The 22,583-nt window shown below is 52.4% G+C and overlaps 8 protein-coding genes across 8 annotated transcripts; 4 read left to right on the top strand and 4 right to left on the bottom strand.

Annotated features, from left to right (window-relative positions):
* Positions 1–786: 786 nt before the first annotated feature.
* On the top strand, positions 787–3,875 carry NEUTE1DRAFT_88044 (uncharacterized protein; the record flags this gene model as incomplete). The annotated part of the gene is made up of 3 exons (XM_009856218.1): positions 787–1,191; positions 1,405–3,455; positions 3,605–3,875. 3 exons carry the CDS (start codon positions 886–888, stop codon positions 3,726–3,728), a joined length of 2,481 nt encoding a protein of 826 aa, XP_009854520.1.
* On the bottom strand, positions 3,854–7,150 carry NEUTE1DRAFT_148871 (uncharacterized protein; the record flags this gene model as incomplete). The annotated part of the gene is made up of 2 exons (XM_009856217.1): positions 3,854–5,410; positions 5,478–7,150. 2 exons carry the CDS (start codon positions 6,983–6,985, stop codon positions 4,090–4,092), a joined length of 2,829 nt encoding a protein of 942 aa, XP_009854519.1.
* Positions 7,151–9,734: 2,584 nt separating this feature from the next.
* On the bottom strand, positions 9,735–10,615 carry NEUTE1DRAFT_49770 (uncharacterized protein; the record flags this gene model as incomplete). Its single annotated transcript, XM_009855580.1, has 5 exons — positions 9,735–9,802; positions 9,887–10,012; positions 10,103–10,162; positions 10,231–10,367; positions 10,470–10,615. Coding segments are annotated over 5 exons (537 nt in total), but the record flags the coding sequence as incomplete, so codon positions are not given.
* A 235-nt stretch (positions 10,616–10,850) lies between these two features.
* On the top strand, positions 10,851–11,801 carry NEUTE1DRAFT_132064 (uncharacterized protein; the record flags this gene model as incomplete). Its single annotated transcript, XM_009856216.1, has 1 exon — positions 10,851–11,801. One exon carries the CDS (start codon positions 10,851–10,853, stop codon positions 11,799–11,801), a length of 951 nt encoding a protein of 316 aa, XP_009854518.1.
* A 1,950-nt stretch (positions 11,802–13,751) lies between these two features.
* Positions 13,752–14,078, top strand: NEUTE1DRAFT_104017 (uncharacterized protein; the record flags this gene model as incomplete). Its single annotated transcript, XM_009856215.1, has 1 exon — positions 13,752–14,078. The coding sequence occupies one exon, from the start codon at positions 13,752–13,754 to the stop codon at positions 14,076–14,078; it is 327 nt and encodes a 108-aa protein (XP_009854517.1).
* A 229-nt stretch (positions 14,079–14,307) lies between these two features.
* NEUTE1DRAFT_104016 (uncharacterized protein) lies at positions 14,308–14,620 on the bottom strand (the record flags this gene model as incomplete). Its single annotated transcript, XM_009856214.1, has 2 exons — positions 14,308–14,375; positions 14,494–14,620. 2 exons carry the CDS (start codon positions 14,618–14,620, stop codon positions 14,308–14,310), a joined length of 195 nt encoding a protein of 64 aa, XP_009854516.1.
* Positions 14,621–15,151: 531 nt separating this feature from the next.
* NEUTE1DRAFT_124799 (uncharacterized protein) lies at positions 15,152–17,541 on the top strand (the record flags this gene model as incomplete). Its single annotated transcript, XM_009856213.1, has 1 exon — positions 15,152–17,541. The coding sequence occupies one exon, from the start codon at positions 15,152–15,154 to the stop codon at positions 17,465–17,467; it is 2,316 nt and encodes a 771-aa protein (XP_009854515.1).
* Positions 17,542–17,765: 224 nt separating this feature from the next.
* On the bottom strand, positions 17,766–20,766 carry NEUTE1DRAFT_118239 (uncharacterized protein; the record flags this gene model as incomplete). The annotated part of the gene is made up of 5 exons (XM_009856212.1): positions 17,766–18,355; positions 18,420–19,483; positions 19,564–19,666; positions 19,894–20,165; positions 20,692–20,766. 4 exons carry the CDS (start codon positions 19,951–19,953, stop codon positions 18,218–18,220), a joined length of 1,365 nt encoding a protein of 454 aa, XP_009854514.1.
* Between the last annotated feature and the right edge of the window lie 1,817 nt (positions 20,767–22,583).

Here is a 22,583-nt window from a genome sequence, read left to right as displayed (position 1 = left end):
GGATCCATCTCGGCATCCATCTTCCCCGCCCTTTTGGAGTTCCTCAGTTCAAGTGTAGCGGTCCGTGCGTCGCTCCGATAGTGCATGTTCCTGCCCCTTGAGGTTGTGCCAGGTGCCTGCGCTTCGGTATCCGCCGAGCCCCCCTGCCTCCCATCAGCGGAGAGACCTGCTACCTAGACAATACCAGACAGTGCATGCGGAACTGGTTCATCCCAAGTGAGAAAGATGGGAGAAAAGCTAGGTACAGATCAGTCGGCATGACGCGGCCATGCTGTGTCTGAATGATATGATGACAGTTCCATCAGACATGCTTCTCAACTGCTTGACTTTCTATTCCACTCCCCCTGGTGGCCTTTTGAATCCTGATTTGTGACTGAACCATTATAAAGGTTGGCGAATTAGATGGGGGATAAGGTTGACTACCCCTAGGTAGGTACCTAACCTCTAGGTATCGTCCAGGGCAGCTCTTCCCACTACGAGCCAAGCCAAGCTAGACCAAGCTGAAACCAAGGCTGGGCGCAATGGATGCGACTTGCTAAACGCCGGGCCTCACTGCAACTGGTGAAGCCTGAAGCCTGAAGCCTGGACTGCCCACTGAATGGAAGCCTTGCATAGGTCATCACAGCCAGAACCACCTCAGCTCGGGACACACCTGCCGGCGAAGCTGGTTGGCAGGGAACAGGTCAGGAAATAGATAGCGTGGCAGGGGTCGTCGTCACCACTCCACCCAGCGGGCAACGAAGCAGCGGCTCCAACCCAGGGACTAACGATTTCTCCTCCTGAACCCCCGATCTGGGTTGCTTCTTCGGGTTTCCCTATCATGACTCTTCCACTCTTCTCAGCATACAGCAGCAGTCGGTTTCAGGAGGTGGTCGCACAACAATAATGCCACCCCCAAGGGATTCGTCCCCGGAACGGGACTACAGGCCCAGGAGACAGTCGGCGCAGAGACGCAGCCGCAACTCTTCAGCGGTCAGGAATAGTGATGATAACGGTGAGCGTGGTGAGCGTGCCGGTCGCGAGCCAAGGCGCAGAAGCAGGAGACCCGAACCCGGCACCAGCGTACCGCCAATCACCAGAGGAGAACCCAGAGGAGAATCGTCAAACGGCAGTTCAGCAACCCTTTCAGCAGCAGCTCTGGCCCAGCTCAACAAGCAGAATGCAAAGCGGAAAGCCAGCCCAAAGAAAGAGGTCAAACGAGCTCTGGAGCGAAGCTATGATGCTCAGAGCGAGAGGGATGTAGCATGGGAACGGGAGCAGGAAAGGGAAAGGGAACGCATGCGCGAGGCCCGGAGAGAGTCGAGGATGCGACGCGAGAAGGAGCGGGAGAGAGAGCAGCAGGAAAAGGAGCGTGAACGGGAGAGGGAACGAGTCCGGGAAAGGGATCGCGAAAGGGAAAGACAGAGAGCAAGGGCCAAGCCACCAAGAGTGGCAACGGTGGAAAGCGAGGACGAGTACCGATACGCTCCCTCAAGGAGGCCGCGGGATTCCAGAGATGCGGCCAGGGATGATAGAACACGACCTAAGCCCAGAATGGTGCCACCCGATAGCGACGACGAGTACCAGTATCTTACGGCGAAGAAGAGAGAAGAAAGGGCGAGGAAAAGGGCCCCGGCAATGGAGAGTGACGACGAGTACCAACGACTTACCCCGCATAGGAGAACAGACAGTGACGACAAGGGTTACCGAGTTGTGGATGCCCGGCCTGACAAACCCAAAAGTTATGAGCGGTTACGGCCAGATAACAGAGCAGGAGAGGACAGAAGCCGGCTCAGGGTTGCAAGCGGTCCTATGCTTGAGCAGGGGATAAGGGCACGGAACGTCAGCGGTGGCATGCTAGAGAAAGGCGGCTTCATGGCGAGATTTCAGAATCTCCGTGGTGGCCATGGCGGGCCAAGTATGTCGTCCAGCAGTGGTTATGAATCCGTGGACAAGATGAGCGATGATATAGGGTCCTCACCACCCAAGAAGAAACGGAAGAAGCTGTGGATTGCGGTTGGTATCGGTGTGGTTATCGTCATCATTATCATCATTATCGCCGTGACTGTCAGCAAAAAGAAGTCCGACGACGGCGACGGCAAGGGTAGCAACGACACACCTTCACAGGGCTTGGGCGATATTTCACCCGACGACATCCCCGCCGACGCACCAACCTGGCTAAATCCCTTCAAGTGGGCCGACACGACCGACTTCAACCTGACCTACACGGCCCAGACAGTCGGCGACCTACCTGTCATGGGTCTCTTCTCCCAGTGGGACGACTCCAAAGCCGCCAACGACCAGGTCCCAGCTCTCAACAAGCCCTGGGGGGACTACTCCAAGCGACCCGCCCGAGGCGTCAACGTCGGCGGCTGGCTCAGTCTCGAGCCCTTCATCACCCCTTCCCTCTTCGCCTACGACCTGCGTTTGGGCATCGTCGACGAATACACGCTCTGCACTCACCTTGGCTCTCGGTGCGAGTCCGTATTCGAAAAACACTACGCCACCTTTGTAACCGAACAGACCTTCAAGGAGATCGCCGATGCCGGACTCGATCACGTCCGCATACCTTTTTCCTACTGGGCCGTGCAGACCTATGACGGCGACCCGTACGTCTTCCGCACCTCATGGCGGTACCTCCTGCGCGCCATCGAGTGGTGCCGCAAGTACGGCCTGCGCGTCAACCTGGACCTGCACGGCCTCCCCGGTTCCCAAAATGGGTGGAACCACTCCGGCCGCCAGGGCTACATCGGCTGGTTAAATGGAACAGACGGCGACCTCAACGCCAAGCGTTCCCTGGAAATCCACAACCGACTTTCAAAGTTCTTTGCCCAGGACCGATACAAGAACATCATCTCCCACTATGGCCTGGCCAACGAGCCGAAAATGACTTTTCTATCCGTCGACGCCGTTCTCCAATGGATCGAAGACGCCTATGCGCTCGTACGCAAAAACGGCGTCAAAGACGCCATCGTCGTCTTTGGCGATGGCTTCCGCGGCCTCGCCAACTGGCAGGGTGAATTGCAAGACCTGGGCGACGGCGCCGCACTCGACGTGCACCAGTATGTCATTTTCAATACCAACCAGATTGTGTACAAGCATCACGACAAGATCAAGTACGCGTGCGAGGGGTGGACGGAGCAGACGGAGCTGTCGATGGATCGTTCCAGGGGTTACGGTCCGACGCTGGTGGCTGAGTGGTCCCAGGCTGATACGGATTGTGCAAAGTACTTGACGAATGTCGGTTGGGGGAATCGGTGGACGGGGACGCTGCTTACGGGAAGTGAGAGCAGCGATGTGTCGACGCCAAGGTGTCCTTACACGGACAGCAGGTGTGATTGTATTGCTGCCAATGCGCCGCCGGATCAGTGGAGTGATGATTACAAGACCTTCTTGAAAATGTTTGCGGAGGCGCAGATGTATAGCTTTGAGAAAGGGTGGGGGTGGTTTTATTGGCTTTGGGATACTGAGGACGCGTAAGTTTTTATTTTTATTTTTTATTTTTATTTTTTATTTTTAAACTTCCTTCCTCCTTTTAACTTCTTGTCTTCAACTCGTCCGACTCGCTAAACCCCATTCCTTCACCTAACTCTTGTAACTCTTTACTGATGAAGTGCCATAATAGGTATCAATGGAGCTACAAAAAGGGTTTGGCTGCCGGTGTTTTGCCTGAGAAGGCGTATCAGAGAGATTTCAACTGCGACGTGTCCAAGATCCCGTCGTTCGATAACCTCTCAGAGGCTTTTTGAACAAACAGCGAAAGGCGGAGACGAGGCCCGGTGTCTGATTGAGCGATAAATGATGCTCTATATATAATGGATGGTTTCTCCAACGTCAATCTAGAAGGGAGCATGGGGTACGGCGTTCTTTTGATCTGTTATACACTTGAATTTTTCATGAACACGACATCAGTGATATCCAATCTACAAGCATCACTCGCTCACGAATAAGTACATGGCGTACGTAGAAAGATCAGTTCCACTCCACCCAACCTTAATATGTCCAAAACTAACGCCTGGTAATGGAAAAATCCACCGATATGCAAACCGCTATGCAAAGCCCCACGAAAACCTTCGGATACTACCACGCTAATATTTCCAGGACATATTCTCATGTAACAAACCACTCACAGTTACACTGGCTTCCATACGAAACAGCGCCACCATTTGCGTATGACAATCCTCCGTCCCCCTCACCCCTCCGCAAAACCTCCGGGCTCCAAATCGGACTATCATCCTCTTCATCTAAATCAAGGTCCCAGTCCGTGAACCTCTTGACCGAGCGACGTGATGAGCGTGGTGAGCTAGTCTCTGTAGCCTCCGGTGGATACATGGTGACGACAACCATATTTCCGTTTTCATCGCGAACGGGCTGAGCGGCTTGTCCATAGGGAAGTATTTCGAACTGTGTGCATTCCGGAATCGGCGCATCGGAATAGCGGCGTTCCTCGAGTTTGATGACTCGAGGATAGCCTGGGGGCGGAGGAGCGAACCCATCGCCACGGGGCCCAGTGCCCAGCAGGCCTGACGCGAAGGAAGGCGCAGGCCCGGAGGTTGATGATGGTGTCTCACTCGAGAAGGACTCTTGGCCGTGATGGTCGGCCTCAAATTGACGGTGTCTATGGGGATGATAGTCCACATCGCCATCCCGAAGGTGTTGTCCAAGTGACTTTGTTATGTAGTGGTTGTAGCCGTCCGGTGGCCAAGTCGACGATGGAAACGGGCTTGCTGTCGGTGATACTAGGTGGTCGGTCTCTGTTTTCGTGACCACTACTGTCATTGTCGTGGAGTCCGTCGAAGCTGGGACAGAGGAGGTTACCGAGGGCGGCGGAAGGCTTTGAGTGTTGACCGACCAGCTCGAGTTCTGTTGAGCAAAAATAAAGAGCTCGAACGTTGTCTGGGGCCAGTTGCAGATCCAAGGCTTGTCTCCTGGTTGCGCTTCGTTGCCTTTGCTTTTATTGAAATCCTTGCTACCCCATCCACGGCGCATCTTCGCCGTACCTTCTGTAGTGGTAATGTTGAGTGAATTGTGGGGAAGAATGACGGTCTTCATGTAAGGGACGGCCTGGAACCAAGCAGGGCCCCGATTAACTTCAGACGTGTCATTGACCAGCACCAGTGCCCGAGGATTCACGAGCAACGCAGGCTGCTCGCCGTATGAGTAGACGTTGTTGAACATGGTGAGAGAGTGGTTACAGTTGATCGTGAATGTATAACCGTTTTGGGCGGAATGTTCAAGCGACAAGTACATGCCCGAGGGGACGAAATGGCAGTCCCAACTTTTCGACTGTGTAGGATCCTTAAAGCAGTTACTAGAGGCTTTGTCGAGCATCATAGGTATACCCCAGGTTCCTGTTGGAAGCGGAGCAAGATCTGTTGGAGTTGGTATGGGGACCACGTTGCTGGGAAAGGTTGTCCCCGATGAGGGTTTTCTGTTTTTATTTTAGCATGGTAATTAATATGATGTCGGATTATCAGGGCCGTGGCTTATCAACTTACGGATGGCTTTCCTTGGGTGGTGGTTTTCCATGATTGCTCAGCAAAACTCCGGCAACCGTGCCGGCAACGATCCCTACAATCACCAGAAGGCATAACGAGAGAACCAAAGCCCAATTAGGAACCACCCCAAAACACCACTGCTTTCTCATCCAACGCTTGAAAGGTGTTTCTTTTTCTGACAAGACGGCTTTTTCCCTATCGATCTGGTCGTTACTGTGGGTTGAATTGAAACTTCGCGTCGAAGCACGGGGGCGAGGAGCTCGCAGATCGTCCAGTGAGTCAAATTCCGGATTTCTGGTTGCAAGACCTAGACCTCCAGCGCCAGTAAGAACCTCTGCTTGCCCCGATTGCGCTACCGGCCCTGTCTCCTCCGTTTGACCTGTCTGTGCTGTCGCTACCGTCTGTGTTGTCGGTGATGCCTGTGTGGTGGGTAGTGTCTGAGTTGACAGAAGTGGTGCCTGTGTTGGCTGCGCTGTCGGTATTGTTCGACCCTCCGGCACTTCCTCAACGGGGTCAGGACCCAATGGAGGGGACGATGCGGGGGCGGCATCAGGAGCTGAAGAAGAAACGACAGCAGTAAAGGCATTGGGCGGACCGGAACTGGGAGCGCTGTCAGCAACCGGCGCAGGGGAAGGGTCGACAGAGTTCGAGCTGCTTCCTCCTAGGCCTGTATTGTCTCGCTCGGTGTAGGGTGGCAGCGGCTCGTGAAGCCCATACGGGCCATAGTAGTCGACTACTGGGACTTCGCCTTGCTGAGTTACGACTCGTCCGTATTGGGGGGCGTTATGCACATCTTGGGGATAGATGTGATAAGGAGAAGGATCGGATGGTCCGTGATAGGGATAACCCCTTGGTAAAGGATCAGAAGAGAGACCCAGTGGTGGCCCGAAGGGTAAGTTGCGGGTATATTGCTCGTAGACGTGAGAGGGACCTGGCGGCTGTATTGGGCCATTAACACTGGCGGAATGAGCGGCATCTATGCCCATATGTTGGGATGATAGGTTTGGGCTCGTTGCGCCATCGTGTCTCAAGGCCAGGGGATCTGCTGCTGAGCTTGCTGGTTTTGTTGGGCTTGGTGGACGAAGAGGGGCCTGTGGTAGTTCCGGAGAGAATGTGGCCAACGTTGATAGAGGAGTTGTCGCTGCCATACCAGCGTTCGCCCCAGATGAACTTTCTTGAGCTGGCCGCAATTCTGCCTGCGAAAAGGGCTGCGCTGGTAGTATCGGTGTAGATGTTGGCAACGTTGTCGTTATCCTTGCCTTACTCTGACGACCTCCTTGGCCCACGCCCTCGTCCCCCAATTCCTGCCCCAGTGCCACCACCACTGGGCTGGGGTCATGCGGTAAACTGCGTCGCATGTCATGGTCTGCTACCGAAGCCAGAGCCGGGTCCTCTGGATGAGGAAATTCGTCCATTCGTTCAGTCCGTAGAGTCAGCGAATGCCTCACTGACGTCCTCCGTGATCGCCTCCTCTCTGGCAGACCAAGCTTGCTGTCGCTGGGATCCATGGCCGCTGTGGACTTGGATTTGGTGTGCGCTGGCGCTCAGCGGCCCCGATGCGAAAAGTCAATAACGTCAGTCGATGTCAGAAGTACATCGGGCCTCTAAAGGCCATTGACCGCCCGCTTGGGAGACAATGGCACAGTCCTCCCCCTATGTTATGCGCCTCGCCGTAAGAAAGGAGTGTCGTTGAAATATAAGGCGGCAGAGCGGTAGCGAGGGAGGTACGTGAGTGGAGTAGACTGGGTGAGCTTTCGACTGCCTCTGGCCGAGTAAAGTGGTGAAATCGCCAAGAGAGGGCATAAAATGGAAGGTCCGGATTCAATGAATGCTGGGAAGGATCGGGCTGCGGAAACTGGGGGTTGCACGGATTGGGAAGGCGCAAAACAGACTGAAAATTGCAATGGGGCCAAAATGCGCTGCAGAATGGATCATTCCCGTCTGGTTTTTGGCCGGTTGTGTGTCCAAGGAAAAGGACGAGATCAAGCAAGAGAAAACCAGCTCCACGTTGTGGAAAGGGTGGAAAGAGAGAAAGACAGACCGAACGGCACAACCCCCCCGGGTCCGAACAATTCAGGAACAAGTGTTGTTAGGGAGGGTTGCACTCCTTGTGGCTCCATTTGAGGTTGCAGCGGTGCCGTTCCTGGCGGGCTGGGGGGGTCCGGCCGCCAAGCTTTTTATGTTCTTCTCTCCAGTCCCGGAGGGGAAAAAGGCTTGGCGAGATGAACCGGCCGCTCCCTCTTGCCAGTCAAGAACCCCAGAGTAACAAAAGTCCATTGAGTTTAGCTTGGCGGCACTTGAAGGTTGAAGATGATGGGCGGAAGGGGCGCCGAGCTGCACATCCATTGCAACCAAGGTAATGATGCATGCCAGCATCGGCTGGACTTGGACATTGCATTCAGCTGGGCTTCGTGTTGAAACTGGTGCTTTGGGTGACATTCAACGGACATGTACACTACCTACCTATGTATAGAGAATCCCGCCACATGGTGTGGGTAGATACCTACACTACCAGGGCTTGGAAAGATGGATAAAATTAAATCAGTGAACCGTTCAAGAGACTTCGTGATGGCCGAAGATCGTCGAGATTTCCCATTGTACACTACGCTAGTAGGCAATGTCGGTGGAATTACAGTAATCGGTTGTTGGCCATTCCCTTCGTGTCCTGGCTACCTCTATGCCATGAAATGCCAAGCCCCACTGGCTCCGTTTTGGCGTTCCGCTTCTCGACATCGATTTGATGTTTCAATGTGGCTAGACCCACTCCACTCCTTGAGCGCCATATTTGTGGGTTCAGAAACATGCTCTCGGTGGAGTCCATTTCAAGCACAACTTGACCCAGCGCCAAAGCCGCTGTCAAAGTGTCGAGTCGGGCAAGCTGTGGACTGAATGTCACCCAACAACAACAACAACAACAACAACAACAACAACAACAACAACTCCCTGTCGCAACTATTCTCTCCAACTTGGCGGCGCATTTCCTCGTTTGGCTCGAGCCTTATTTGACTTGGGCAAGTTGGAGACCCAAGAAGACAAGATCATGATACAAACTTATACATATGTCCCGTCCATTCCATCGCCGGTCTTCCGGTCTAGGTGACACGAGAGCTCACCGGGCTTCCCAGCCGGTACACCCGGAGGTCTGGGCACTTGACCATGAAGAGACTTGAAGGAACAATACTATGTATTAGGCTGGGAGACGATCCTGCTTGGTACGATCTCTTCTTTGCCCACACATGACCATGACTGGCTCAAAAGTCTGGCCAGAGACGGCAGAGTTGGGCCCGTTGTTACGGTCCTACAGACTGCCGAACCGCACCCCAGGTCAATATTCCTTTGGTCAGTAGCAATCTGTTCGGCTATTTTGCCTGTCACCCACGCGAGTTGGGCTTACTTGGTGCAAACACTACATATTCGTTCTCTCTGCTGTAAGTAAAGACTTCTCCACTTATCCTCAAGCCTTTCGTGCTTCAGAGTTCAAGGGGTTTCGAGTCCCTCAACTAGTAACGGACTAGAGCAGAAAGATGAGAGCCATACGAAGCCGGCTCTCTTTTCCGCCTCAAGTTCCATCAGAATTCATGACTGATTTCCCGGCCCACTGAGCTTGTGCTCCCTGTGACTAAACAGCTAATACTCTAACCAAGACGCCGACTCTTTACTTCCCTGCAAGTGTGTGTGATTCACCACCGCCAAGGAAAGAAAGACGAGGCAAAGGGCGATAATAAGAATGGATCAAGGGAAAACTGAGCGCTTTGCTAAGCCATATGGTCCTGACATGACCGTAGCTCGCTCATCACGTCATGCCTTATACTCCATCCCGCAACGAAAAGAAACAAAACACTCCTAGAGGTTTCACGCAAAACTGCTCTCTGCGTCAACAGGTACGCCAGCCACCACTCAGCTTGAACAAGCAAGCATAGTAGCAGCATGTTACATACAAAAACCTCGAAGGCGGGCGAGTCTCTAATTGGGTGCCAGCAACCTGGAATGTAGCTGCCCGTCTGGCCCTAGAGGGCCCTCGTTCTCCCATCTCTTCTCCATCAATCCTCTATGGTTTCTCGTATGCACAGCTTTCGGCGCTTGAGGCTTGTGTCTATGAGCACGTCCTTGAGAAGTAGGCGGGCAAGCGGGGCAGAAGTGTTAATAATTGGATGTATGCCCATCCGGTTGGAATCCTGCATCTCCAGTCAGTGGCCTTGGGAATAGAAAGTGGAAGCATGCAGACGGGTAACCGCATCTTGACCGCCAAGCTTGTGATCAGAACGAATGCACCCACCCTTTTAGCTGCTCTACGTCTGTTATCAGATGCCAGGACGGCCGCGCACCTTTTCCTGCCTTCCAAGTTCTTCATCAAAGCAGATGGCATCAAAGCGAGTGAATGTCATGCTTTTTGTGTTTTATTTTCCGACATGCGCCATGTAGTCCAGATGGTGTTGCCAGTGTCTTGATATCGGAGCGTGGCACGGTGAGCGCCGGCTTAAGGCCTGGCTTCAATCCAGCTCGTTGCCCAGCACGCCTTGACTGAGGAGCACTCTCTTCTCTTGCAACACCCTTACAACACCCTCCCAATCCTGCCGCCATCCACGGGAGTGGACATCACCAACTAGACATTTCCAAACGGCGACGAACCAGATGGCCGATGACGAACCACACATACAACTTGAAAGTCCAGTCTAGTCCCGTTCCTGAGGGCCAGGAGCTGTACGTACCTGCACAAATGCAAGTATTTCCAACAACACCTCTTGACGTTGACGCTGGTCTGTCTCTCGGTCTCCGTCTCCATCATCCCCATGCCTCCGTTGTAGGAAACATGCAGATGAACGGGCAGGCAGACAGAAAACACACCATTCCTCCCAGTCGGGCAAGGCCTGCTCCTTTCCAAACGACGTTCTATACAGGGGCAAGGCTGTAAGACAATTTCGTCATGACTCGAATGCGGGCGCGATGGTTTCGGTTGATTGCTCCGTCACGGCAGGTGTGTTCCAAGGGGACACTCTTGCAATAGTGCGGTCCATGTTTGTGTCTGGATATTTATCTCCGTCCCCAGCTATCTTATACTGCTGTTCTTGACCTTTCTCTTCACATCCAACAAGCTTGTCATTGTCAGTTGTGTCGTTGAGGTTTTCTATTCTGCTCTTCGTCCGATCAGCAAAGCTTTGTAGGGGAATTGGCCCTGTGTCTCATTTCTGAGACTGATTTTGCTCGAACGAACACAAGTACCTAACCCTAAAACCAACACTTCTCACGACCAGAACTGGACGCCCTCCTTCGCCATTACAAAGAGACACATAACATCCAACTGCGCTTGATCTTTCTCCTCACTGCTACATATTATACTTATATTTTCTTTATATCCAAAACCGATCAAACAAAATGTCATTCCGACCTTCAAGCCGCGCGTCTGCCTCCTCCACATCCTCCGGCTCCTCCATTCGCACCTGCCGCGAAAAGCGTGTTCCCGATTGCGCAGCTGTCGGTGCGCTCGTCTACTTTTGCGGTCGAAACCCGCGTAAGGTCAAAGCCGTGCGTGTTTACGAGACAACATATCTCGATAACGACACATCGGGAGATCTGGATTGCGAGATGAGGAGCAGCGCCAGTAGTTCCAAACGCTCTAGACGATCGGGGCTCTCGTGGGTCAGTAGCGACAGTAACTGTAGAAGAGTAAAGCAGGAGTTTTACTTTATTGAGTCAAGGACTAGTGGCCATGGGTCTGGTGCTGGTTACGAAGGGGGAGAGCAGCAGCAGCAGCAACCAGCGCAGGTAGCAGCGGCAAGGCAATGGAAGCCGCCCAAGAGTGGGAGTGAGAGGGAATCCCGTTCCTCAAAACACTCGAGTAAGAGCGGTGGTAGCCACAGACACAGTCATGGACATGGACATCGGGGGCGACAGGGACCGCCGAGTGCTACATCAGAAGAAGAAGAAGACGAGGGGAAATATGATGATGAAGAAGAAACGGACGACGGAAGTCGAAGTGTTTCCAACGAAATCAATTATCAAGGAGGAGGTCCCGGAGGCCCTGGTGCTAGCCCAAGTCCATTCCCACCTGGTCCTCCGGGTATGGTGCCCCCTCCTCCTACTTCTCATCCTCCCACTGGCGGGTACCCGGGGCAACCGATGTTCAATATGGGTGGTCCTCCTCCGCCACCGATACCACCAATGACACCACATGGACACGGGAGCTTTCATCATCCTCCGCATATTTTAACACCGGGAACTCATCCTCCGGTGATGTCAGGTGGTGGTGGTGGTGGAGGAAGAGGAGGAGGAGGAGGTCATTTCCAGCAGGATGGAGTTGGGATTCAGGTGTTTATGCCTGAGTGAACACTGACATTGTTATGATAAATAGCCTAACAATGGGCAACATGGATGAAAAGACGAGGTTGACTGCTGATTGAGTAGGATGTGTGGTTTTACTTTTGCTGAGGATGAGTCACACTGTAATTATAGACTGGGAATGACTTGGTCTTGGGTACCTTATATATGCGGTCAGGACCCGCTACGAGGGGCTATATGCCTATGTGATGGAGATCCTGTGTTCGAGTATGTTTTTGTAGAATTACCACACGCAATGATTAAGTGATCCCCATAAACTATTTATTGGTTACACTAGATTACCAACTATCAAGCCCCCCCTTTATTTTATTTTATTTTTTTATTTTTTTTTCCCTCTCGCTCTCTCTTCATCTTATCTTCGTCCGGCATACATCATCATACCTTTGGCGAACGTCAACTACTTTCTTTGTTTGCTCCATGTAAACTGCCGACTCTACGGAAAATTCTCATTTAATTTTGCAGATGTATTAAATTGGTTAAACGATGGCAGAAAAGAACCAACTACCTTTTTCTTGGTAGTAACTTGGCGGTAAGTGAAATAATCAGCTGAAGCTGTGAGAGAAATCAGGTGAATACTTTGGAGGATCTTTTGCGTTGATCAGTTGTATTGGTATACAATCCAGCCGTGGTTGGTATGTTAGGTTGGTACAGTAAAGCCAGATCTTATTAGACTTGGAAGAGCGGCCAAGATTCTCGCGGATAGATGCTGTGAGCGGGTATCTTGACGTTCTGAAGAGGACGGAGAGATACTTCTGTGGCGTTGGGAACCCTCATCATTGTAAGAAGAACCAAGAAGCAAACAAACTAGTCCTGTATTGTACGTTAGTGAAATGGGATCTATATTATTTATCAAACGAATATTACGTAGTGTAGACTTCAGTTGAATATTCAGTGTCAGGCATTGCTGGGTTGTACTTGAATGAGTAACTCGGTGTGATAAGCGGGGTCATCGTGAGGTATCTGATCAGTGGTGATCCGGGAGTAGTGGTGAAGTGGGGCCGAACTTGACCCAAAAATGCGGAGGCCGCCAGTTGCACTTGCCGAGGTGACGGGGCCGGCGATGACGGCGAGGATTGCAATTGCACTGCACTGCCGCGGCCTCAAACGTCCCGAAGCAGGGTTTATCGTTCATCGGACCATATGGGACTCATTATTGGTGAATGTATAGCGAGGTAAAATGTGGGGTAATAAGGTAGGTACACAGCAATACTGTAGCGGCCTCCAAACCCTTGAACGCTTTCGCAAACACCTCGATACCAAATCTCATCCATTCAGCCCTACCACTTAGCGAGATGTGACAAGTCACTGAGGCTGGTTCGTTCTCTTTGAGATGCAACAGTCTGTTTGGTTCCATGCCTGAACGATGATGCCATTGATGGATGTGCCAGAATACGCGCAGTGTCGGACTCGGCTATCAGGAGTTGAAAAAAGCAAGCCACCTCATTTTCGGGGAGCAACTCGGGGATATTATCAAAACGTTCTAGGCCCCGTCAAAGGGTCTCTTTCCGCCGGTTAAAACAGGCTTAGGGGTTATCGTCCACTGGAACAATTCGATGTCAGGCATTCAGAAAGACCCATTATGGAGGGCAGGTGAGACAGACAACCACCTTCCACCGACATCACATCCCCTCTACCCCACACTATTCTGCCAACCAGCATTTGAATCTTTCAGCCTGTTGCAGCTTCACTGCCTCAAACCTCAAACCGCACTGCCATCCGTTCGTCATACGCTAAGGCACGACACGAGCAGTGGTTGTCACTGTCAACGAATCTCTGTCGTCTTCAGCACCCTGCGGATTTACGCCGTACCCCAGCAGATTGATTGACTGGGGACTGCCCGGGAGGTTGGGTTCGATCTTGCATGGCCCTTCAAAGAAACGAGTAACGGCGTGGGAGTCCACTCTCGGTGGGTGGTCAGCAAAGACACCATGTTCCCGAATGAGGACGGCCGCGATTCACAACCGGGGGGGACAGCTGTCGAGTCGTCAGCTAGGTACATTCCGAACTTGCACCATGCGTCATGCCGCGGTATCGCCAGGTTTCCAACGTTTCCTGTTTCGCTGTCACCGCCGGCCTGCAATTCGTGCGGGTGCTTCTGCCATGCAGTTTCATCCCGTCTTGCGCTGTAAGGGTTACTGGACGGTTGCATGTGACGATGAATTGAGAGCTGTTGAGGATTTCCCCTTTCTGACTTTGGAGACCCGGCCACCACTGCAGTATCCTTGCAAGGCCAAATCACGGTTGCAAGCCACCTTTCATTCATGACCAGTGGCTAGGTTTGCTTTGCAACTGGTTGTCCTAACCTACAGCAATACCTACTGCATTGCATGCTGCATCTCTCTTGGGACCCGGTGCTGACGGGAGCCCTTGCGTTATGCTGATGTATGCTGCGGCTGCTTCTGACCCTCCTGATTCTGATTCGCACCTTACCCGATACGTGGAGACCAGTTCTTCGCTCTAGTCAACATCATGCTAGACCCTCTCCCAATTCTCTTTACATCACATGCATGGGATGACAAGGGACTATGTGTACCATAATACCTTCACGGCGCGTACACTCTCCTGGCCGTGTCCAAGTGGCGGCCCAGGAGATTGTTACTCGGTTTAATTATTTGCTCTCTTTCTCTGCTCACCTCCTACTAAGGTACTTCTTTCAGAGGTATTTTAACCCAGCTACTACCATGCTGACTGTATTGCTGCCTGGCGGTTAACGTATCCTTACTCTTCATGAATCCATACACCAGAGTATATAAGGGCTCAACGCCCGATATTTTCTTTATGTCGACTTGACCGTTCATCCCACGCATCCTCCAGTCGGGAGTTCCGACAATCTGGAGCCTAAAACCACTCAACCAAACGAACCCGATATATGAAGTCGATTGACTCTGCCTTTGCTGGAACACCTCGTTCACATTGAAGGGGAATACAAGTTCGGTTACGCCACTCTCTTCGTATTGTACCATAGGTGTATCCAGTTTGCAACTCGGCACTCTCACACGCTACACCGAACAATTCTCAAACTCGTCACCGTTAACCTGTTTCTCGTTTCACTACTGGTTGACTTTCTTTTCTCCGGCTTGTGAAATTCGGCGCAACGGGCGGGCCTGTGCCACGGCAAACCAACTTCAAAGAGAACGAGAGGCGGGACTCTTACGGCTACAGATACACATACACCACCTCAAAGGATACAACAAACCGAAACTGAGAAGTGACGACAAGCAAACAGAACCGATAATATAAGAGCACCATTCCTTCTTCCGCTGTTTCTTTCCCGGCTCAAATTCCAGACAACATCATCACAGACAGCGGTCTTCAGACCCGCTGCCCAGAAAACCAACATGGACACTCTACTTCAACACATGGCCGGGCAAACGGTCTCATGCTCCGATGGTACCTCTTCTACCGTGTCGAATCCTGCCGCCTCTACTACTGGCGCTCCTGTGACCGGCCAAATGGTCCTCTTGGACATGTTCTTCCCCGGCTTCTCAACATTCTCAGCTTTCGTCCAAAAGAACCTCAACATCGACCTCAACGTATACATCCCGCTCGTCCTAATATGCGGCGCCCTCACGTTTGCCTGGCAGTATTTTAGCGATTACTGCTGGGACCTGATCGACCGTTATATGATGTCAGTCGTGGATGTGCGCACCGACGACGAGATCTACAACATGTTGATGGGCTGGGTGGCCGCGCAAAAGTTTGCCCAGGGCGCGCGGCGCTTCGTCGTCAACACGAACCTGAACTCGCGCTTCTGGTGGCTGTGGCGGTACGACTACGACGACGAGGATGAAGACGGGACCGAAGAAGATGACCATGTCCAGTCCACCAAGGGAGGGAAGAAAGCCTTGGCGTACACGCCCACGTTCGGCAGCCACTGGTTCTGGTACAAGGGGCGCCTGCTGTGCTTTCGCCGGCAGCAGAGCCGCGACATGGCTGGGTATTCTCTCTCCAGCGAGCGGGAGGAGATTTCCATCAAGTGCTTTGGCAGAGATCCTTGGATCCTGAAGGAGCTGTTGCTGGAGGCCAGAGAGGTGTACATGAAGCGTGACGAGGCCAAGACGCTCATCTACCGCGGAACGACTAAAGGATCGGGTAGTGAACCCACTTGGCAGCGATGCATGGCGCGCACCTCGCGCCCTTTTTCCACCGTCATCCTGAACGAGAAGGTCAAGAAAGAGCTGATTGACGATGTGACGGATTACCTCAACCCGGCAACGCGCAGATGGTACGCCAACCGTGGGATTCCCTACCGCAGGGGCTACCTCCTCCATGGACCTCCTGGCACGGGCAAGTCTTCGTTGAGTTTGGCGCTAGCCGGGTTTTTCAAGATGAGGATTTACATCGTCAGCCTGTCCTCCATCGCCGCCAATGAGGAGAACCTCGCGTCTCTCTTTTCCGAGCTTCCACGTCGATGCGTTGTTTTGCTGGAGGATATCGACACGGCCGGCCTTACCCATACACGCGAAGATGGCAAGGTTGCGGCCATCGATGGCGGCAGCGATGACATGGTTCCCGGTCAAATAACCGCAGGAGATGGTACAGCCACCACCCCCACCCCAAGCGGCCGCCTCTCCCTCTCGGGCCTCCTCAATATCTTGGATGGCGTCGCCTCACAGGAGGGCCGTGTTCTCATCATGACCACCAACCACCTCAAGAAGCTAGACAAGGCCCTGATCCGGCCGGGGCGAGTCGACATGATCGTTGAGTTTGGGCGTGCAGATAAGGAGATGACGGCGGCCATTTTCCGGGCAATATTTGCCCCGCTTGAAGGCGACGAGGTTGACACACCCTCTGATGCCGATTCCAAGGACCTTTTCAAAACCCCATCTATTTCAACAAGCCCAGCAGGAGCAGCAGCAGCCGAAGCGCGGCGCGAACTCGCTCGCGACGAAGCCACTCTCAAAGTAGTCGAGTTAGCCGACCAGTTCGCGGACAAGATCCCCGCGCACGAGTTCAGTCCCGCCGAGATTCAGGGGTTTTTGTTGAAACACAAGCGGAACGCAGCCGCGGCAGTGGAGGGGGCAGAACAGTGGGCTGTGGACACACGAAAGGAGAAGATGGAGAAGGACTTGAGGGAGGCGAGGGAGCGGAGGGAGAAGGAGGAGAAAGCAGAGGCTGAGAATAAGGGGACGAAAAAGGAGGAGAAGGGTGGGAAAGACAAAACGGAAACGAAAAAGTCAAAAAAGAGCAGTAAACACAACAAAGTAACCTCCAAGAAGTCGTCGTCCAAAAAGTCAACAAGGAAAGCAGCAATCAGTGACGCTGACTCCTCCGACGATTCTACGTCATCATCGTCATCATCATCATCAACCAAATCCTCTTCATCCGAATCCGAATCCGAGTCTGAACCAGAACGTTTCAAGGAGAAGAATTCCAAGAGGAAACACTCGAAGAAGGAAAAGACCGACATCACTGCACCTCCACCTCTTCTGGTTAAGGAGGATACCATCAGGGTTCAAGTTGTTCCCGTCCAGCAAGAGGTTCAGACCATCGCCAATTACATTGCGCCGGGGACAGAGAAAACGGACGATCTTGCCAAGGCGGTTGTGGTAGTGGAGGATATACTCGTTCCCCAGATCTCGGTAATAGAAGTAAATGAAACGAGGTCGACGGGGTCGGAGGATGGAAAAGATTCTGGGTATGGAACGCCTTAGTAGTTTCCGGGCTCCTGGCTCCTGGAGAAGAAGGCGTTGCTGGTAGTACACTTGAGGCGTCTGTGGACCTTTCGACTCGGGTTTTATACGATTTATCATGACACCTGGATGCAGAGAGGGTGGTAAAATAGGATAATACAGATGTACGGCTGGATTGGAGTTTTAGTTTACGTGAATTGGATGAAATTAACGACACAATTTTCAATAACTGCCCGTGCTCGGTTTTTTTCTCTCAATTTTTTTTTTTTTTTCAGACATCATTAACCTAGGTCCACTACATCAACATGCGTGCAAACGTCTTGAATAATGAGCATTACCAGATTATATCATGTAACATGTATATTCACATAAAATCCCCAGTCCTCATGAGCTATCAACCGGCCCATGATCGCCGATGAGTATTAGTATAAGTTGTATGTGTAATATGTAAAAGGAATCGCAAAGCTTTCTTGCCCTTTAAGCCTTTGCTTGTTTTCTTCCTGTCTTTCCCTTTATTTCCCTTTCCTTCCCAACTCTCTCACTTTCTAGAGCCTGTTTGGATATCATACCAGCAACCTCTTTGCCTGAACCTTCCCAGTTCTAGCAGTTAGACACCCGGACTTCTTGTTTCACTTACTCCATAAAGTCATGACAAAGTGTACGTGATATCATCGTGGTCTCCAACTCTCAATGCCTGACCTTCGCCATCCTTATTAGTGTATAGTGGTATAATGCAAATTCCTCCCTCCCTTTTTCTTTTGTGAAAGATGTTTAAGCCTTGATGGAGTATGTCCTCTTGAACATGTCATCAACGTTTTCGAGGTAGTAAGTGCCGGGCTCGAGAGTAGAGACCTCACCCTTGGGGGTGTAGTTCTTCTGGAGATGGGCCTGCTTGCGGAGGTCGCACATCTGTACAATCGTTAGCATCTTGACTAGTATTTTTGACTTGATTGGGTCAGTCGGGAATACTCACAGCATCGTAAGACTCGGGGGGAACGGCCCGGCGAGCAGCAAGTCTGGCGGGGAGGTTGAGAGTCTTGGCAAGCTTCTCGGTGCTGCCAGTGACGCGGAAAGAGCAGAAAGAGGCAGCGAGACCAGAGCCGTAGGAGAAGAGACCTATCCTCTTGCCCTCAAGCTGGGCGCTGTCGACGTGGCCAATGATGGAGGCGAGACCGCCCCAGACGCTACCGCAGTACATGTTGCCGCAGAGGGTAGGGACCTGGATGGCGGGGTTGACGCGCTCCTGGAAGCGCTTCTTGGTGAGAGTCATGAAGGTCTTCTCAACGACCTTGTCGGTCAGGGACTTCTTGTAGTCCATGTCGCGAACCTCGGGAGGAACGTCGGCGAAGACGGGGCTCTCGGGGTTGGCGAGGTAGTCGTGGTAGAGGAGGCGAGCATACGACTTCTGAACGAGCTTGCAGGTAGGGGCGTGGAAGGCAAGGTAGTCGAAGCGGTCCAAGGGGGTCTTGGTGCTATCCTCAGAGTGGCCGTTAACACCATTGGTGAGGAGCTTCTCGCGCTGGTTGTAGGCGCGGTAGGCGCCGTCAAGAGCCTCGGTGTAGCAGTTGACGGAGTAGTGGCCATCGACGTAGGGGTACTCGCTGGTCAGGTCGGGCTTGTAGAAATCGTAGGCATGGGCCATGTAGCTGCCGCGGAGACCGGGCTCGACGGCAATAGGGGCGTTAGGGCCAACAAGCATGGCGACACAGCCAGCACCACCGGTAGGGCGGGCATTACCCTTGGCGTAGAGGGCGATATCACCAGCGACAACAATTGCGTCACGGCCGTCCCAGGCGGAAGACTCGATCCAGTTGACGGAGTTGAAGAACGCGTTGGTACCACCGTAGCAGGCGTTGATGGTGTCAACACCCTCGATGTTGGTGTTCTCGCCGAAAAGCTGCATCAGGACGGACTTGACGGACTTGGACTTGTCGAGAAGAGTTTCTGTACCAACCTCGAGGCGGCCGATCGTGTTGGTGTCGATCTCGTAGTTCTTGAGGAGGCGGGAGACGGCAGTCAAGGCAAGAGAGTAGATATCTGGAAGGGCACATGGCAAGTCAGCCCCCTGAAAAGGCGCGCAGAGGTGGATCAGAATAGGAGGGAAGGGAAAAACTCACCCTCACGATCGTCGCAGAAAGCCATCTTGGTCTGGCCGAGACCGATGGTGTACTTGCCCGTGCTAACGCCATCGAACTTTTCGAGCTCGGATTGCTCCACATACTACAATTAAGATGACAGCTGTCAGTCGATGTGCTTGGAATGCGAGGCAGAAGCTCAGGGAGCAAGATCCGGCAAAAAGCAGAATATGTGTTGCTGCTGCGATAGCTATGCAGCGTTGCTGAGGGAATCTCGTGTGTTTGGATTGTTGCAAAAAGGGGGAGGGGCGTCATCCGGAGCTAACGCGGCCAGCGGGAGATGTGCGTGTACGGAGCGCGTGTTGGACGTACCTGGCTGGGGAAGTAGATTTCGATGGCCTTGATGCCAATGTTCTGGGGACGGGTAGCCATCTTGTGCGGGCAATTGGGGTCTGGCGATGAAGGTCAAGGGGGGATTGAGGGAAGTGAGGAGGGGGAAGTAACGGAGGAGGAGAGGAAGAGGAGAGAAGGGCAAGAAAGCTGGAGGGAAAAAGAAGGAAGAGAAGATTGCCGTGTCCCGTTCAGGGGAGGGGTTGCTTTGAGAGATTGGGGGTCCTGGCGTCAAAAAGTGCCTGTGCTCCTGTCTACGGAGGGGTAGGTTTGGGGTTAGCGCGTGTCGTCCTATCTTTCCACTTTGGCAGAGGCCATCTCGTCCCACGACCCAACCCCAACTCTGGCCCCCTTTTCACCGCTGTTTGTTGGCGCCGTTGTTGCCAGCGAGATCTCTTCTTCTTGACTCCCGTCGAGAGGTCCAGAAGGCTGGGGTCACTTTTTGGGGTGCCAGGTGATTCCATTCTCAGCAGAAAAACATAGGTAGTGACGGGACCAAGGGACCTGCCAATCCTGCCACCACGCCAGTCCCACACACAGTCTATGTAGTGTGCTCCTGCCAATGCTGCCGCCCCTGGATTGGGTTGCCCCTTTCCCATGTCTCTCTTGACAACAAACCCAAGCTATCAGACTTTGGCCAAGCCGCCGCAACCACGCCCAACAAAAAGGGCATGGACCGAGCTTCTCCGGCGCCGGCACATTGGACTGGCTGGTGGACAGGGGGGAAGGGTGATGTGCAAAGAATCATTGATAGGTTATTGCCGGTTTGGATATACACACCTTTTTGGTTGATATCTCGATCGAGGATCAAGATGTGACGTCTTTTGCTGTTCGTCTTGGGGATCAAACCTGGAGAAGAGTGGGAAGAAGAAATCTAAACAAGAAGAGATCCAAAACCAGATGAGGATGAGGGGACATTGGAGGTTCATATAGCATTCACTGTTCCTCGAGAACGGCCACTTGCTGGCAAGGGAACAATGCGTAAAAAGGGGTCCAGACAATGCCAATCGAGCGTGGCTCCCGTCCCGACCAAGCCAAGGCCATCTACTGCACGACCAGCGATACTCAAAGCTGGCCGGGACAAGGGTATGGATGGTTGCAGATGGATGTGAAGGACGATGTCGGAGAATCCTCACCAAAAGGGTTACATTCACGTCAAGAGGACATCTGTTTTTTTTGTTTTTTGTTTTTTTTTGTGGGTTTGGGACAATGTGGGCGAACCGCAGCACACGTTGGAAGGGAAGCCATCACCGGGTAAGCTGCCTCAGCTGGAGCAGTCACAGGAAGCAAGCACGGGCGGTTAGGCCACCTGCCACTTTAACAGATGCCTACGCGCACCTACCTACTTGTACCGATGCAATCCAAACAGAAACTTCAACCAACGTAAATACCCGTCCAACTTTGAAGAGCCTCAGGTCTTGAAAGAGGTGGCGGGTCGGACGGAACAAAACCTGTGCCAAAACCGTCAGTACTGTTGGTATCTTTACTTTATGCTCATTTCAATGGTACCTTGTCTGGTTAACACACCTGTGTTAAAGTCCGGAATCTGGGTTTGACCTTCGAAGTCTTCGGTTCAGGTTTTTTCTTCTTTTTTTTTTTTTCTTTTTTCTTTAGGAATTGTCTCCTTTTCTTTTCTATATTATATGGTCCTCGTATGACGAAACCATTTGTATAGCGAAGAACGTCTGGTTTTCTTCATTGTAGTTGGGATATGTATGATTTCGTACGACTGACGTTGGGGCCAAAGTTTGTCTGCGAAAATGAAGGTTCAGGCTTTCCTCCGGATTTTCTTCCGAATTTTATTCAGTGATGATGTAAAGGGTGCAGCACAGTTGACACAGATGATGGCCAAAGGAATAACAAATGTCCTTGCTGTGCTTGTGCCGTGCATGCCCTTTGTTGCTACCCCTCGATGCACGGCGCCTTTCAGAGGTCAACATGACATCGATGTAAACAAATACAGCCCCAACCCCCAGCTTCCTTTTTCCACTTCTTCAAGTTCCCACCCCACCTCCGATATCTTCCTCGAACATGATCTTCAGTCCGGCCTCGGGGGCCCTTAACATGATCTTTGATATGTGATACCTTCGAAATTAAGTTCTGGGCACTTCCTAAGGGAAGAATCCCTAGGTGACTCCGGCCGATGCGCTTTCAGGATATTATGTCCCTATCACAGTTCTGTAACGGTCTCTTCTAGCTAAAGCGAGATGTATTGAGCTGCCATGTTCACTTTGCTTTTTACGACCATTTCGTGCGGGGACACTCTCCTGCTACGGAGCTCCGCCGGCGAGTTATCAGATCTTGCTCTCCTTGCTCGTCCCATCAACAGTGGGCGTTCCTCAGCTGCGCAACACGAGAAGAGTGGAAACGTGCAAGGTGTGAGTGGAAAGAAAGTGGAGATTCTGCCCACTTTACATCTTACACACAGACATACAGTACGGATGAAAAATCTGATAACAGTTTGTCGCCCGGTCGTTCGCATGGATGGGACGGATCTCGGTGGAGTTTTTGGCGGCTCGGATCGTGGAGATGAGATGAACGTTGTCTGTGCTTGTTTTGTTCAGTGGAGTCAGTTTGTAAACTGAGCAAAAGTAGTAATTCTTTTACAAGCTCAGTGTCTTTGTGATGATTTGCGAGCCTTCTCGTATCCCTCAAGGTCGGACGTCTAGAGT

The sequence above is a fragment of the Neurospora tetrasperma genome, assembly GCF_000213175.1.
Source record: "Neurospora tetrasperma FGSC 2508 unplaced genomic scaffold NEUTE1scaffold_6, whole genome shotgun sequence".
Lineage (NCBI taxonomy): Eukaryota > Fungi > Ascomycota > Sordariomycetes > Sordariales > Sordariaceae > Neurospora > Neurospora tetrasperma.
This window is presented reverse-complemented; position numbering and strand designations above follow the sequence as displayed.